Source organism: Canis lupus, chromosome 12 (assembly GCF_011100685.1).
Source record: "Canis lupus familiaris isolate Mischka breed German Shepherd chromosome 12, alternate assembly UU_Cfam_GSD_1.0, whole genome shotgun sequence".
NCBI lineage: Eukaryota > Metazoa > Chordata > Mammalia > Carnivora > Canidae > Canis > Canis lupus.
The window spans coordinates 8,671,254-8,688,254 of NC_049233.1; the positions used below are offsets into that span (position 1 = coordinate 8,671,254).

The following is a 17,001-nucleotide window of genomic DNA, read 5'->3' on the forward strand; positions in this document are numbered from 1 at the left end:
CTTTATAAAATATGTTATATCAAGTCACTTCCCTGCTCACAACATTTCTTTTTCTTTTCTTTTTTTTTTTTTTGTAAAATATTTATTTATTTATTTATTTATTTATTTATTTATTTATTTACTTATTTATTTGAGACAGAGAGAGAGAAAGAGAGGCAGAGACACAGGCAGAGGGAGAAGCAGGCTCCATGCAGGGAGCCCGATGTGGGACTCGATCCCGGGTCTCCAGGATCACGCCCTGGGCTGAAGGCAGAGCTAAACCGCTGAGCCACCCAAGCTGTCCCATTTCTTTACCTTCCTGAAACATCATAATGTTTCAACTCCTGCATGATCTGGTCCCTGTGTACCTATCTGTCCTCATCTTCTCTTGTGCTTTCATAGCCCACATTGGCCTTCCTATTGCTCCACCATACCAAGATTGTCTCCACATCCACCACCTTTGAATTTGTTGTTCCTTTTATCTAGGATTATCTTGCCCAGATTTTTTATAGCTTCCTATTTCACATCATTCAAATCTTTGCTCAAACCTTGTCTCCTCACAGAGGCTTCCACCGAACACCTTGTCAAAAGTAATGCATCTACTTCATTTTTCTTCCAGTTCTTATCACTATGTAAAAGTACATTCATTTATTTACTTTTTTTTTTTTTTCAATCTGCTTCCTCACTTGGCTTTCAGCTTCATTAGGCCAGGGACTTTGTTTCTCTCATTCACTGTTCTAGCCTACTGCCTAGAGCAGCATCCAGTCCCCAGTCCAGGGCAGAAACTATGTTGTTTTACTAAAATAGGTTAACCCCCATTTTAGTTTCACTTCCTATGAAGCCACACTTCCTAGTCTCTATTACAACTCAATGGTTCTATGCAAGACCTAGCTCTGTCAAAAGGATACCCTTGTGTGGGATTGGGAGGTGAGTGATGAGAGCTGGTGGCCACAAAGAAGAAGATCAGATTTATAGGAGAGTGTGGTGGCAAAGGCATCTGGTTCCTTTGAGGCAGCTGTAGGAACTTTCTGGAATCCAGGACTTAATGTCCTGAGTGCCAGCTAGGGATAATGGTAGTGTTTTGCAGAGCAGTTCAGTGATGTGGTTAGATGTGTCTCCTGTTTACTCGGCTCTCAGCTGGGTAATATTCAAGCTCAGTTTTCGAACTTTTCTTGAGGTTCTTTATATTTAATAAACTCTATGCTGCTTAAGTTAGCTACAGTAGGTTTTCCATTTCACAACTAAGAAATCTAATACATGTTCTCGACACTTTTATGTGAAATAATTTAACAAATAAATGAGTAGATTAATTGGCTTCACCTAGACAGCATGAGGATCAGTAGTATGGGATGAGACTTGGTGGAACTGAGTTGCAATGTCACCGGAAAGGAAGTGGGGAACATGGCAGACCCAAATCTGAGTGGCAAGGTGGTAGCAGGGGGTGTTAAACAGAACTCCAGACCCAAGGAGCCAGGAGGACAAATGAAATGCCTCTAACAAGGCAGGCCCAAATACCAAACACCAGATCAAACAGGGGTTGGTCTAACAGATGTGCAGAGAGGGTGGCATTACTACTTATGAATCATAATTAAGTATCTGACAATGTTCTAAGTACTTTGAAATTCTTTCATAAAACAAATGTCATTATTTTTTTCCTGCTCCAGGAAACCATATTAATATCTCTTCTATTCAACAGCTTTATGACAACTTAGATGACATAAAGGAGAATATGCTTATTAAACTCCCTGTTGATATTAAATTCACTGGGGTTAGTTAATTTGCTTTTAGTTGCAGTAACAGAAAATGTAACGCAAACTGGATTTAATCATAAGGGAAATTTATTGGCCCATATAACTATAATAGGAAAGGCTCAGGTTACATATGAACCAAAAGGTCAGTGCTACCATCAAGGATTTACTTTTCACCAATGTCTCTGCTCTACCTTCCATGTTGTAGAAATCTGCCTCTTTTCATGGCTGTAGTATGGCTGCCAAATGTCCTTATTTATAACTTATGTGAGAAAGTTCTCTAATCATTAAACATACATCCTGAGCTTCCCTAGGGCCAACTTGAGTCATGGACCCATCTCTGAACCAATCACTCCAGCCAAGCCTCCAGCTGGCTTAGGCAAGGTCAAGGTCTACCCCTGGAGCTGGGACGGGCTCCTGGTTGCTACTCCTGCAGTAAATGTAGACGCAAACCCAATGTCCTTTCCAGAAAGGGTTCTAAAATTGTTCAAGAGAATAATTAAAATTCAAAATGGGACTATGGATTAGAAAGCATGGTCTTTAAAAATACAAAAAATAAAAGCAGATTATAATAAAAGAAAGAACCTAGGACTTAGAGGCAGAATCCAGCTGTCCCACTTGTGTGATTTTAGGCAAAGCTCTTAAATTTATCGCTCTGTTTCCTCACCTGTAAAAGTGGGATTAGAATACCTGCCTATCTCACAGAAATGTTTTAAAGATGAATAGAGATTGTTTCTGGGATAGTAAAACAAAAAAGTACTGATGTTAGCAGTGGTATCCAGGCTATGTTCTTTAGGATCCCTCTGGACACTTGTTACAGATGTATAAAGCCAGTCCTGGGCCATTTCTCTACCAGAGGCTCTGAGTAGGCATCTTTTCAACAATAAGGAATCTGAAAAATACCGGAATAAGCCCAGATCCCTTGGAGAAGATACAGATCTTCTGAGTGAGGCAGAAATGGCCTGTATTCAGGAAGAGAGGCAAAGTGGATTATTCTTTATGGGCTTTGGACTCTCTAAATTGGGCAGGAACCAAATGATCTGAATGGCACAGGCTAAGGAGGTAGTTCTACAACCTGGATTTTTAAAAAATGTTTACTCTCATTTTTGGTTTCATGTATAAACAAAACAAAATGTTCCTGAAGGCATTCTTTAAGCAACAAAGAGTGGAAACTCACATTATACTTAATAATATCTCCAAGTACCTAGAAACTATTCTTAAAATCAATAACTCAGATTACTATTTCATGAATTAAGGAGATTTTCTTTTAAAGAGCTCAGAAGCACATGGAAAATTATCCTTTGGAAACTGACAATGATTTGGAGTGGTTACAACTGGCACTAGCACATTAGCTTTTCTCCTAAACACACATATTCAGTGGAAGCCAAGTGGAAACTGAAACTCTGAAGTCCCACTTATGGTGGATAGCTGGCTGAAGGCGACCCCAATTCTGAATTTTGCAGAAGAAGAGAGCAAACACTCTGTTCCTAGTGGTTTCTCACTTGATGTTTGGGCTGACAGAGACGAGGGTCACACCAGGAGCACTTGGGGAGGCTTATGGTTAGAACAAGTATGCATGACCCCTTTCTTTTCTTCCATGGACTTAATTTCTAGGGCCGAGATTTACCCTGTTATTGTGGCTTAAAATGTTTTCGAGGAGGCTTTTTGGAAAGAGTATCGCATATACAAGGATAACTCCAAAACCAACAATACTCTGACAAACAGAAATTTATTAACTTGTGAGCACAATAAGGTGCACTCAACTCAGAAAGGCTATACCATGCAAGCAGGTGTAAGATCCACAATTATGGCCAGAAGGGCAATGACATTCTGCATGGAATTTCTATAACCAACGTGGACTGGCAATGTAAGAAAGGTTACCAAATTGTCTATTTCCTAGGACATCTCCATCTATATATTGAAACGGAGATGGAGAGGATGTAATTAATTACAAACACTTACTTGAATTGCTCACAGCATTTATCTGACTGTATGTAAGGATTTGTTTATATGCTTTGCTCCTTCACTGGATAACAGGATAGCACAGACTAGTTCTCAATCAGGCATTTATCCCCATCGCCTAACGTAACTCATAGCACTTTGTAAACACTTACTCACAATTTGTTGAATGAATGAGTGAATGAATGAAGGAAGGAAGTGAATTAAACCAAATTGTGACACTTCCAGTCTTGTTAGCCCCATAATCAAGTCCTACATAAAGAAAACCTGGGTATAAAAGTCCTTGAATTCTGTTATTTCATTAATAGTATCTACCTCTCTTTTTATTATTCTCACTCTCCTGTACTTTGGTTCTTCCTCATTTATCTCTTTCTGTGTGAAATTCCAAAATTTCTCTACTACCCACCTACTTCCTCTCTTGCCACAACTAGATTTACTCAACTCCATGCATCTATGCCCATATACTGTAGTTTTCTATATTTATGTCCCTCTTCCCTTTTATGCTCATCTTCCCCTCCTCCCATCTCTGTTATGCTATAACCTCCAGGAAGATACTTGTAGATCAGGGTAAGTAGTTGTAGTGTAAGTAGGAGGCTGTAGTGATGCATTGAGTGAATATGAAACAGATAATTGACATTCAGAAAGCCAAAGGTCAATGACATGTGAGTATTGCTGTGGTTCGGCTGAATAGAGCCCCCGGGCTCAACTGCAGCTAAGGGCTAATGGACTCCCAGTTCCCACTGCCTGACATGCTCTAACCCCAGCCCTGCCCAGTTCCCTCCAGTTGTTCTGTGAGTCTCTGCTTAATATCAGCCCTGAGAGAACTTTCATTCCTTTTCTCCTCTTCAGCCAAAGTCCGATCCCCCATTACCAGCTCTCCTCACCCCTTGGCCTTTCTCTGCACAACTCACCTGGATTACAGCCAAACATTTAATGGCTATTTATTTCATGCACATCTCCCTGCAATGGTCCCTGAGACTTTTGGCACAAGGACCATTTCTACTTTGCTTGGCACCATGCTCCAGTGTCTGGCATAGTCCTCAAACACACTACTGCTCCTTGTAAATGTTCGCTTAGTAAATAAATTCATTATATAGAAAATCAAATTCACAGAGCCACCAAGACCACTCACATGAGGCTGATGCTACAGGCATTTTGAAGAGAAGACATGTGGGGAGAGGAAGAGTTTTAATGAGAAGTAGCAGCTTGCAAGGTTGTGTAGAATGAAGAGAGAGGATAAGGGGCAGAATGTTTTTCTTGAGTGATAACAAATGGTGAAAATTCTGATTTAACTAATGAATATAATTTTGTATGAACAGATGGGCATAATAGGAATTTAAGCAGGGAGTGCTGCCATCAGAAACAAGTAGGTATATTTCTTCGAAATAAAACACTTTGAGTACAGTCCATTATGTTTTCATATCAATGTTTTATAAGTGTCCTATTAAGTAAAAAGCTCTGTTAAGTAAAAGTACTATGTAATAATTTGAGCAAGGAAGAGCTAGGAAAGCTGACTCTCGTCAGAAACACTAAAATTGTCTGAACACCATGGAGCCCATTAATCTCTGGGAACTGCATTACTGGGGTTCATTTAGTCAGAGCCTAACTGCATGCACCTTGTTCAGATACAGCTCCCTTAGGTTTCTCTCAATCTGCTTGCTCAGCCAACTTGACCATTAGAAAACATTTAACATCAGGACAATCTCAGTCTCAGAAGGGTTCATTAGGCAGTAAAAAAAAAAAAAAAAAAAAAAAAAAAACAAAGGGCGGGGGAAGGGAGTTCTGTTTGTTTTTTTAAATCTTTTAGCCTCCAACACTCATTAGCAAGTTCTTCTGCCTTGCCAATATACTCTGGACTTCTCCACTCCACTTTTTGATCATGCTTCTCTTTTTTTTCTCTCAGAATTTGGAAGTAGTTGCCATCTTTAACATTCAACTCACAGCACTTTACTCGCAGAGCTGAAAGAACTTGAGAAATCATTTAATTTAATATGCTCATTTTAGGGATGAGGGTTTTTTTCTGGAAAATTTATTTAGCTAAATTCAGATGAGCTTTCTTTGCACATGGAGTCAAGTTTGGAAATCAAAAGTAGAGCACACACTGGGGTAGACTGTAATAAACTTGGGGTAGGGGTTGGCAGAGAAAGCTAAAGTCAAAAGAACCTTCCTAGGATCACAATCAACAGCTAGACAAAGTCACCAGAAGCTGAAAAGATACTACTACTACTACTACCACTACTGCTAATAATAATAATTTAGACATCTCTAAATTATGTTCTCACAACTAATCTACTAGCCTGAAAAGGTAGGTCCAAGGAGGCCATTTATACCCTATATTCACACCCATTACAAATTTTACAGTGAAAACAATAACGTATAATGAGAGAAAACATGGGCTTTGGAGCCAAAGATTCAAATCTTCACCTCATCACTAGCTGGTAACCTTGAGAAGGCCTCCAGAAGATCTGAGTTTTAAAATCTATTAAAATGGGAAGACTAACATCAACAATGTAGGGCTTAAGGTTTAAACAAAATGGTATATACAAAATGCTAGACCTACACCAATATTCACAGCAGCATTATTTACAATAGTCAAAAGGTAGTAACAATCCAAGTATCCATTGATGGATGAATGGATAGACAAGACATGGCATGCGCACATAATAAAACATTACTCAGCTTTACAGAGGAATGAAATTCAAATACATGCTACAACATGGATGGACTTTGAAGTCATTATGCTAAGTGACATAAACCAGAGAGAAAAGGACTAATATTGTATGATTCCACTTATATGAGTATCTAGAACAGTCAGGTTCATAGAGACACAAAGTAGAATAGAAGTTAGCAGGTACTGGGAGCATAAGGAAACAGAGAATTATTGTTTAATGAGTATAGAGTTTCTGTTTGTGGTCATGAAAGAATTCCGGAGATAGATGGCGATGAACTTAATGACACAGAATTGTACACTTAAAAATGATTAAAATGATGAAATTTATGTCATGTATATTCTGCCAAAATAAAAGAAGGAAACAACAAAATAAAGATACCAGCAGAGTGCCTGATGCAAAGTTTATCAGCAAATGATAGATACAGTTACATCCCATTGTGCCCATTTTTACCTGTTCTAAGTAGTGTAGGGACAAGTTGATATACTTGGCCTCTGTTAGAAGTTGGCCCCCTACTCCAGTCTTTGCAACTCGTTCTGAACCAGCCAGGTCAACTAAGTGAAGTTTGGCATGCCGGACAGTCGCAGATCCTGGTTCTTTGCTTGATAAGTGAATAGTGAAAATGCAGTGGGAACGAGTTGAAGCCTGGTTCATCGGAGTCTATAAAAAAGAAGTTGCAAAACAAAATTAATGTGAACAATGAGAATCTTTGCAGGCTATCAAAAAACTTAGATTTATGTTTCTAATGCTACCACATTTCCAATGAAGTCAATACTGTCAAACTCAACAAAAACACTTGTAGCTGAGATCTCTTAAAGTTAGTTATTTTTCACATATTGTCTCTTGAGTGACTGACAACAGATATGGATGGGTAGATTCAGAAAGTGAGGAAAGAGTTCAAATGAAGTAAAGCTTGGGTTCTCTTACTAATATGATAACTTGATTTCATTACTTGACCACAGTAACCTTGACCCATCTTAATCTTGGCTAGCCATATGGCAAATGCTCAGTGTGAATGTCATGGGGAAAAAGGTGAGAACAGATGCACTGGGGGAATTCATTACACACTTGTAATAAACACAACTCTCAGTCGAGGATGCCTGGTATCATTGCTACTACCCAACAGTGAATGGGGGTTCCAGTTAATGTAATAAATAAGAAAAAGAAATACAAGTTATAGTGACAGGAAAAGAGGAGATTAAAGCAATTATTATATATAGAAAAATACGGTGGTCTATGTAGAAAATGCAGGAGCATCTACAAACTATTAAAAACTAAGTTTAGCAAGGTTGCTGGATGCAAGATCAACACACCAATCAAGAAATTTCTAATAACCCAACAATAATTAATTAGGAAATGTAACATTACTTACAATGGCCACAAAGACAATGATGTAACAGGGGATTAATTTTATAAAAATGTGTGATTTGTAGAGAATATGATATTAAAAGATACCAAAAGAAAACCTGAGTAAAAGGTGTCCTGGATATTAATATACCATATCAGGGATAGGAAAACTAAAAATTCATCTCTATATTAATTTCTCTATATTAACCTATATATTCAATGCAATTGAAATAAAAATACCACACATTACATTTGAGGAACAGAACAAATTGGTTCTAAAACACAGATGGAAGACCCAATATTAAAAAATAACAAAAATAATTCTGTTAAAGAAGAACAAGAGAGAGGGACTTGTCCTGCTATACATCAAGGTATACCATAATGCCTACAGTAATTAAAACAGTATGGTGTCACTGCAGGAATGGATAATGAGGTCAGTAAAACATGCTGGGCTCATTTAGGAATTCTGTGTAAGATAGAGGAGACATCACACTGCAGTGGAGAAAGGACAGACTAATTAACAAATGATGCTGAAATAACTGGTTCTCCATCTTGAAAAAAAATAAATTTAGGTTGCTTTCTCATATCAGACACACAAGTAAATTACAGAATGTATTAAAGACTTATGTATGAAATTACACAATTTTAACACTAATATAAGAAAATATGGAAGCACATCATAGTCAACCCACGGTAGTAATGGATCTTTTTTAAATAAAGATTTATTTATTTATTTGAGAGAAAGAGAGAGAATGCAAGTAGAGGGAGGAACAGAGGGAGAGAATCTCAAGCAGACTCCCCACTGAGGGAGGAGCCTGATGTGGATCTCAATCTCACAACCCATGAGACCATGACCTGAGACAAAATCACAAGTCAGATGCCTAACCAACTGAGCACCTCAGGTGCCCCGGGTAATGGGTCTTTTATGATAAGACATTAAACACAAAAATGGATTGAAAGTATTTGACCAAATTATCCAAAATTGAAGAACTTCTGGCTGATAGAATCTACCAACTAGTAGTAGGAGATTGGGAAATGATATTTGCAATTCATATGGCTGACAAAAGATTAATATTTGAAATAAAGAACTCCCACATGTCAATAAGAAAAAGACAACTCAGAAGAAAAATGAGCAAAGGATATGAACAGGCAACCTATAAAGAGGAAATCTGAACATGCTGAGTATTTTTAAAAAAATGCTCAAACTCACAAATAATCAGGACAAATAATTAGACTCATACCAATAAACCATTTCATTTATGTCCATCAGACTGGCACAACTAAAAAAATAACAAAGTCTAATGAAATAAGGTTTGTAAAGATACAAGGAAACAGGAACTTTTATATACTGCTAGTGGGAATATAAATTAACCCATTTTTGAGAGCAATTTGACAATATGTGGTAAGGTTGTGATGTATATAACCCACAACCCAGCAAAAGACCACAAGGTGTATTTCCTGGAGAGAAATCTGGAATAAGGAACACCAGGAGAGAGAAGGGGGTGGATGATATACACACATATGGTCATTCACTGCAACACTGTTTGGGGATAGCAAAAAATTGGTGCAAGATGTATAACCTAAATGAACATCTGTAGTGGAAAAGATGAATAAACTAGGATAATTCAAACTATAGAGAAGTTAAAGTGAAGCACCCTTTGGATAGATTGACAGATGGGATTTATGAAATGCTGAAGAAAAATAGCATGTTAAAGAATGATATAAACTTAGATGATCAAAATGATATTTGTGATAGAATTTAGGTAGAAAAGCAATGTTATGTAGAAAATTTGTTCTTGGTTCTGTAATTTAGGTCATTAAAGTATAAAAATATGCACTGGAAGGACACAGCAAATTAATAATAATGGTTGTCTTTGTGAGGAACACGAAGCAAAAGGCCAATGAGAGGACTTCAATTTTGCTTGTAATATCCTAGGTATATAAAATTATCAGAAGCAAATTCTGATACCTAAAGATAAAAAAATCATCTAAAAATATTCCAAATGAATGTTCATATAAGTAAATATGTGCAACTCTCCATCTCTGCAAAATGAGATTTAATGAAAGAATTTCCATATGGATGCACATGTATTCAGATAGGGTAACACACTTGGATGCTATTTTAACTAGAAATTCTTTCTGTAAATATGAGTTCTTGATATATGCCATTGTTGATTTACACCAACTAGCAAAATACACAGATGTCAAAATACTGGCATTGTTTTGGTGATGATAATGTAGCGAGTGAGTTAAATAGGCTGAAAATATGACCCATTACTTGTTGCCACAATAACCATACCCAGATCTGGCCAGTGTGTGATTTTGCATGCTGAAGTGGATCAGCAAATAACTGTGCCTGTAAAACCGCAAACTCAAATTTAGAACCTAAGTTGAGGTGTCTTGAAAGTGACTGGAAGTTATTCGCAGAACTTAAACATGGGTTTCATTTCACTGTTATATTCGCACAACAATAAATCCTACAGTACTGCCACAAAAGTCAAATTGACGATCGATATAAGCGAGTAACACAGAGGCCATCCCCAACAGCTGTCTTTAGCTCTTCATGGATATACTGAAATCACAGTAAAATGTGGCCATTAGCAAATAACGGAAGAATGTACCCATTTCAAAGGAATGTGAGATTTACATCAAATTAAATTGTATTTCTGGAGTCTGTAATTAAAATGCAGTAATATGCTGTCGGAGTCCATGCCTACAATTTTGTAACTTCTCATAAATATTTCCTGCATGAAGTAGTAGTTGGTGTCCTCTTAGCTAAAATTTTCTTAAACCTCAGAAAACATTCTTTATGTGTAGCTGTTTTAAGTGTGATTGAATGTGCTGGTGTCTGCTCGGTGTTTATTCAAGGGTGTCTTTATGCCTCATAAGCATGCCCCTACATTCGTCCTTTTAAAGGTAAAATTGTATTAAAACATTTCTGAAACTGCCCAAGAACAGATGGCACCATTTAGGCAGATTCATTCAAATTTAAGCGCACATTTTAAACAAATGTGCTCTTGGCACTAGAGCCTATGTCTTTGGAAAAATTTTAGTGATGATTAATCATCTGCATGCAGAGAGCGTTCATATTTTATATCAGTCTATGGCTACAGCTCTGCATTAGGTAGCACAAAGACTGGGAGGAAAATAAGACATAGACCTTGCCCTCAAGAAATCTGTAATCTAGTTCAAGAGCTAAAGACAAAACAAGTGAAATGAGAGTGAATGATGTGCAGTAAAGAAAGTGGTCTGTTCTCAGAATAAGCATCCTGATCCTCTAGGTAACATCTAAGAATGTTAACCATCCCCTCATTCTGGAAGCTCTCTACCCACCCCACCTCTCCTTGGTTTCTAGAATCAGACACTATTCAGGCACCTTTTTTTTTTTTAAGAGTCAGAGAGAGAGAGAGAGAGAGAGAGCTCAAGTGAGTGGGGGAAAGGGCAGAGGGAGAGAGAGCATATTAAGCAGGCTCCACACCCAGCATGGAGTCCAATATGCCCCTTGGTCTCTCAACCCTGAGATCATGACCTGAGCCAAAATCAAGAGTCAGAAGCTTAACTGAACCATCCAGGCGCCCCGTGTTGTGACACTTGCTAACTGCTATCTCCTTTTCCTTTGTTGGATCCTTTTCTCTCTAGTACCTAAAATAATCATGTCCCAAACTGTGATTATCATATTTCTTCCCCTTGGAAAGCTCTTCTCTATAGCTCTGATTATCACTGGATAGGCACTCTAGTGTGATTAAAAGTCGCATACTAATGATCTTAGAATCTGGTATTGGAATACCTGGTTTCAAGTCCTGGTTCCGTCATTTACTAGTGTTTGAATCTTAAGCAAATTTACATAATTTTGGTTTTCATGTCTTGGCAATACTATAACAAGACTTGCTTTGCTGGGGCACCTGGGTGACTCAGTTGGTTAAACATCTGACTCGGTTTCAACTTATGTCATGATCTCAGGATCATGAGATCAAACGCTGTGTTGGGCTCCACACTCAGCATGGATTTGGCTTGAGATTCTCTCCCTCTCCCTCTGCCCCTCTCTCCACTTGTACTTTCTCTAAAACGAATAAATAAAATCTTTTTAAAAATATTTTATTTATTCATGAGAGAGAGAGAGAGACAGACAGACAAAGACAGAGACAGAGACAGAGACAGAGACACAGAGAGAGAAGCAGGCTCCATGCAGGGAGCCCAGTGTCGGACTCGATCCCGGGACTCTAGGATCACGCCCTGGACCTAAGGCAGGCACTCAACCACTGAGGCACCCAGGGATCCCTGAATAAATAAAATCTTAAAGAAAAGACTTGGTTTGCTGCAAAGAGCTATACTGAGTGTTGAAGTGGCCCATGAACCAAAAAAAGATCATATAAATGTCCATCCCTGTTGATATTCACTATATTCAGATGCCTCCCTTACTCTCATTTCCAACCACAATTTCTCTGTACACTAGATTAGAATGTCTATCAGCTTGACTGACAATTGTCTCTAAAATGCCTTGCCAGCATCTTGTACCTAATATCCCCCAAAACTACCTTATCACTTTCCCTCATTCTGTGTCCTACACATAGATACCCAATCCATTCTAATCCTGTTGAATTTACCTCTACTTCTCTCCAAATATCCTTTATCTGTCACTTAGGCATGGCATTCTCTACTTATTAGTGTCCCCATATTTACTCTTGCATCCTCCAATTGTTCTTCACCTTGCAGACAGACAAAAATTAAAATTAAAATTAAACAGAGTAATATTTTTAAGAGATATTTGATTATGTAAATCCTACTTACATCCCTGAATTAAACTATCACACTCCCTAAGACTAAATATCTGTAGTTCCTTCAAGTGTGTCTTAAGCAGGCACTGTGACACTTTGAATTGCACATATTCTTTCTAACATAGCCTAACCACAGCAGAGGACACTGGAATCTGGGCAATCTAAATCTTGTGTTGCCAGTGAGTAGCACTTGAAGTTGCCGTATTTGCTCTACCCTTTTACTCATGCTCTGAAATTTGTTTGGGAAGTGCGCGTGTGCACTTCCACACGCACACAGACACTTTATTTGATGACTGATTTAATTAGAATGCTACAGTATCTTGAGATAATTCTGGAACTGATTTTTTTTTTTGCAACTTTGTGCTATCTACAAATGAGAATATCCTCATCCAAACAATTTGTAGGACATCTCATAGAGCAGGACAACAACACCACATGAACACTCCTATTCTCTATCCTATTAGGTAACAGTTATGGACATTTTCCAATTGGCTTCAACCCAAGTACTTTCATATTCCTTGAATTTCTCTTTATATCTCCAAGGATATTTTAAGAGACTTTTATTAAATAAATTGGGTTCATTTGACCTATGAATTTTTATGACCTTATCAAAAAAGTGAATGGAATAGTTTATGGTGAATCAATGTTGACTCTTTACTAATTGCTTACTGACAGTTATTTAAGAATCCTTGATCAGATTCTTGTCTTAGGGCTTCGTGTCAAAAATATTAACTTGCCATTTTCCAAATATGTTTTTCTCTTTGTAAAAGTTGAAAATAGATGACTTTCTTTTATGGGGCATAAGTCTAAAAACCCAGGCTCCCTGGGTCCCTTCTAGATTTATCATAATAAGGGCCATTTGAAAGGTTACCTCTCTAACAAAGGCTCTCTACTTCCTTCCTCCTCCCACCCAGACTTTGAGTTCCTTGAGGCTGAGACTATGTCTTATACATCATTGTAACCGTAGCATAATATAACATGCATTCAAAACCACTTATTTAATTCTTAACCTTATTATTTCTAGCTTTCTGGAAACTCTATGGCATGTGCCATAATTTCTAAAAATCTCCATATATCTGGAGACCACATCTGAAAACTCTTTTTTCCCCCCAAACTCTTTAAGTCCACAGAATACAACTTATTTAAGTCTAGAAATTAAATTTGGAAAAGTAAGACCTACTCAAATCTGTCTACCTCTCTTGGGCTTCCATTATTTTTTGTGCCTGATTCCAGGGCTCTCGGACTACCCTCTACATCTTCAACTGCCATTTCTCTTACCTAGAATGTTCTTGCTGGTCAAGTATTGTGTAGCATTTCTTACTGGTAAAGTATGCTCCTTTTCTCCTTCTCAAATAAGCCTATTCAAAATTCACTTATCTTCATGAATTCCCTTGGACTATTCTCAATTGGCATTAGCCATTGTGTTCACAGAAAGGACATTTAATGTTTGTGCATATAGTAGATCATTAATATCCAAACTCTGGAAAAAGCCAAAGGATGGATTGTTCCAAATGGATTTTTAAATGTTCACCATTTAAAAAAATGATGACGTCATATGAATAATTTGCTATAGTGGCCAGTGAAGGGCAATGGTGTGATCTATGAGTGTTTTGGTGGCCAGCTCACTTTGTGTGGTATAAAAAGCAGTACACATTATAAAAGGTGACTCAAAAAGATCCTGTCAGATGATGGTGACTTCAAACTCTCTATACAGAAGGAGCTTGAAGCAGCAATATGGCTGAGGCATGGTACTTAAAACTGCTTTTGCAGGGCACTTTTTATAATATAGCATTAAATCAAGAAAACACCACATGCCCAAAGTGAAGACAAAAATTCCTTCTCCTGCCCTCCAAGCCATTTATTGGCTCTGGCTGGGCTACCACTACCAGAAACTACATCATAAGTATAAAAATCTCAAATTTCGTTGAACAAGAATCATTTTCTACAAAACAGGAGATATTGGTAGGCTGAAAAAATTTTTTGAAAAGAAATGGTATAGCTACAAGAATCAGACAGTGTTGATGAACATTCTCAAAAGGCTGTTTATTCATCTTCCCTTTTAAAAAATATTTATTTATTTTAGAGAGAGACAGTGCAAGCAGGGAGAAAGGCAGAGGGAGAGAGAGAATCCTCAAGCAAACTCTCTGCTAAGCACAGAGCCCGACACGGGACTCAATCCTGGGACTCTGAGATTATGACCTGAACTGAAATCAAGAGTTGGACAGTTAACTGACTAAGCCTCTCAGGGTTTCTAGAGATGCACAACAACTAATCTTGATGCTCTAAGATTTCATTACATATATTCGTTAGTTGTTGTTACACACATTCTTTTTGGCAGATCAATAAGGATCCTCTGTGAATTAAAATTTTCACTTTTTTTTCATTGTTTCATGATAGGGTTGGTGTGTGTGTGTGTGTGTGTGTGTGCGTGTGTAGCCATTTTTAAGGGTGAACAATTTGATTTTAGGGGCAAGAATTGATAAGTAAAATACCATGTTGTGTTTATATAATATACTATTATGCTTTTGGTAAAAAAAAATTTTTTTCTTTTAGTTAATATCATGTTTTTAAATCAATTAAAAAATGGTTATAGATAATATGGCCTACAGAGTTCAAATAATCTCTTTAAATTGCATGTAACATTATTTCTAGGATCCTTTGAATGATTCTTTATTTCTTATAAGCTTATATTCCATTCCTATGTAACAAAATCTTTTTTTTTTTTCAACAACTCTTCTATTTTGATGTGAAACAGCTCAACAGGCATTTCCACTATACTTTAATTTTTTTTTTCCACTATACTTTAGAATAGGCCAGGTGAAGAAAATCTCTTAGACTGAACAGAGTATATAATATATACACTTGAGATTCTTTAAAGCACACCAACTAAAGAAAAAAGAGCACCGCAGAATCCAAAATTCAGATTTCCACTCCAATTCTCCTTGTTTGATAACACTTTCTAGCCAGATAGCCTAACTAATCTGTTCCTCTGGTCGTTTATTCTATCTGAATTGAAGACTAAAAATACTGACTTCTATGTGTTTTCTAGGTTACCTCAGCCTTTCAGGTTAAAACTCACTCTTAATTAAAGATTCCCTAGCCCTTCTACACTTGGTTAAATGATTCTTCCCATAGCAAACAGGTCAGATTAGAAGGCCCACTACATCCTTGATGTACACTAATTCAGCCTGGAAGTGAGGCCTGACCAAACCTAGTGGTATAGCACATGACACTTCCCTGATCTTCCCTGGGGCTGTTTTAGATCATTAGTGACTAGCAGCAAAATATCCCCAATTAGAGAAACTTCTGTTGGAATTAATGATCCTAAATAGCTTTTTTTTTTTTCCTGATTTTTCTCTATATACGATACATGGCTTTTAGAAAAGTAGTCAATATCATTTTTCCTAGTTGCAGGATTTCTAGACCTGGCATATTATCAAAGTAGTTTTGTAAAAGAGAAAAATAAATTAGCCACACAAATTTTGTATAAAATTTAAAAGCAAGCTTTGGAACAACCTGGAACATATAATAAGAATATTCTAGCAAATATTATTTACCTTTCTGATAATAATAGCTTATTATATTTGATTATATATACCTCCTAACAAGTCTGGGATCAATTTGAAAGATTTTTTTTTTAACTTTCACATCCTCAAAGATTTATTAGATGACTTAATTTTAGGAAAACTAAATGTTAGAATTAGGGATGGCTCTTCTTCTGCTAGATGTCAGAGTTCAGAAGATTGCCTCCTGATGGGTCATTACTGTAGGATTTGACAAATGAAAATCAAGCACATTTATATAAAAAGCCAAGTATGCTAAAATTGGCACATATGCAAACTGAGAAGGAATTTTACCCATATCTTAAATCAGAGTTCCGTCCGACTATCATCTCTATTTATCATTCTTGAACAAGACTTCATCACATCATCACCAGAGCAAAGGTTTGCTCTCTGAACAATGGAAATTATGATTCCAAATGTTCTCCCCCCTTTTTTTACTTGACTACAAGAAGCATCATAGCTAAATTTATTCCTTGATGGCAATAAGTAACTCATCCCTGTTATCTAGCACACTTTGCACCTTTTAAAATGAATTTAACCCCCCCCCCCCCTTTTCCTTTTAAAATTCAGTCTGGTTTAATAATTTCCATGTGTGACCCTATACATAACCGGAACCACAATATTATAGGGCCAAAAAGTCTAATGATCTTCTCAAGAGTTGACAGCAGTTCAGTAGATTTGTCTTTAGGGAAAACCTATTTTATACACACTCCAGAGCTCAAGATTGTAGGTAAGCTGAAAATAGCTTTTGCTCGCTTGTGTACAGGCAATAAGATCGGTACTGATAACATGCCAAGCAGAACTCAGATATAAATTTGTATTATTTTATTCTTAGAAAAGGAGTTTATCCTGTCAGATTGACTGTGATAACTCTCAATGCAACGTTTGAGGTCAGACATCAAATCAGTAACAGACATGAATTTGAGGACCATGTCACTCAGGGGAAGGAAGAACTCTAGAA

The 17,001-nt window shown here is 37.2% G+C and overlaps 1 protein-coding gene across 16 annotated transcripts in view; it reads right to left on the minus strand.

Moving 5' to 3' along the window:
- The window catches only part of KIF6 (kinesin family member 6), a 380,623-nt gene that overhangs the window by 248,441 nt on the left and 115,181 nt on the right, over positions 1–17,001 (minus strand). For all 16 annotated transcript variants that reach the window (XM_038553965.1, XM_038553967.1, XM_038553964.1 and 13 more), the window contains one exon: positions 6,809–7,015. In XM_038553965.1, the coding sequence (XP_038409893.1) occupies positions 6,809–7,015 (207 nt within the window). The remainder of the gene's footprint in view (positions 1–6,808; positions 7,016–17,001) is intronic.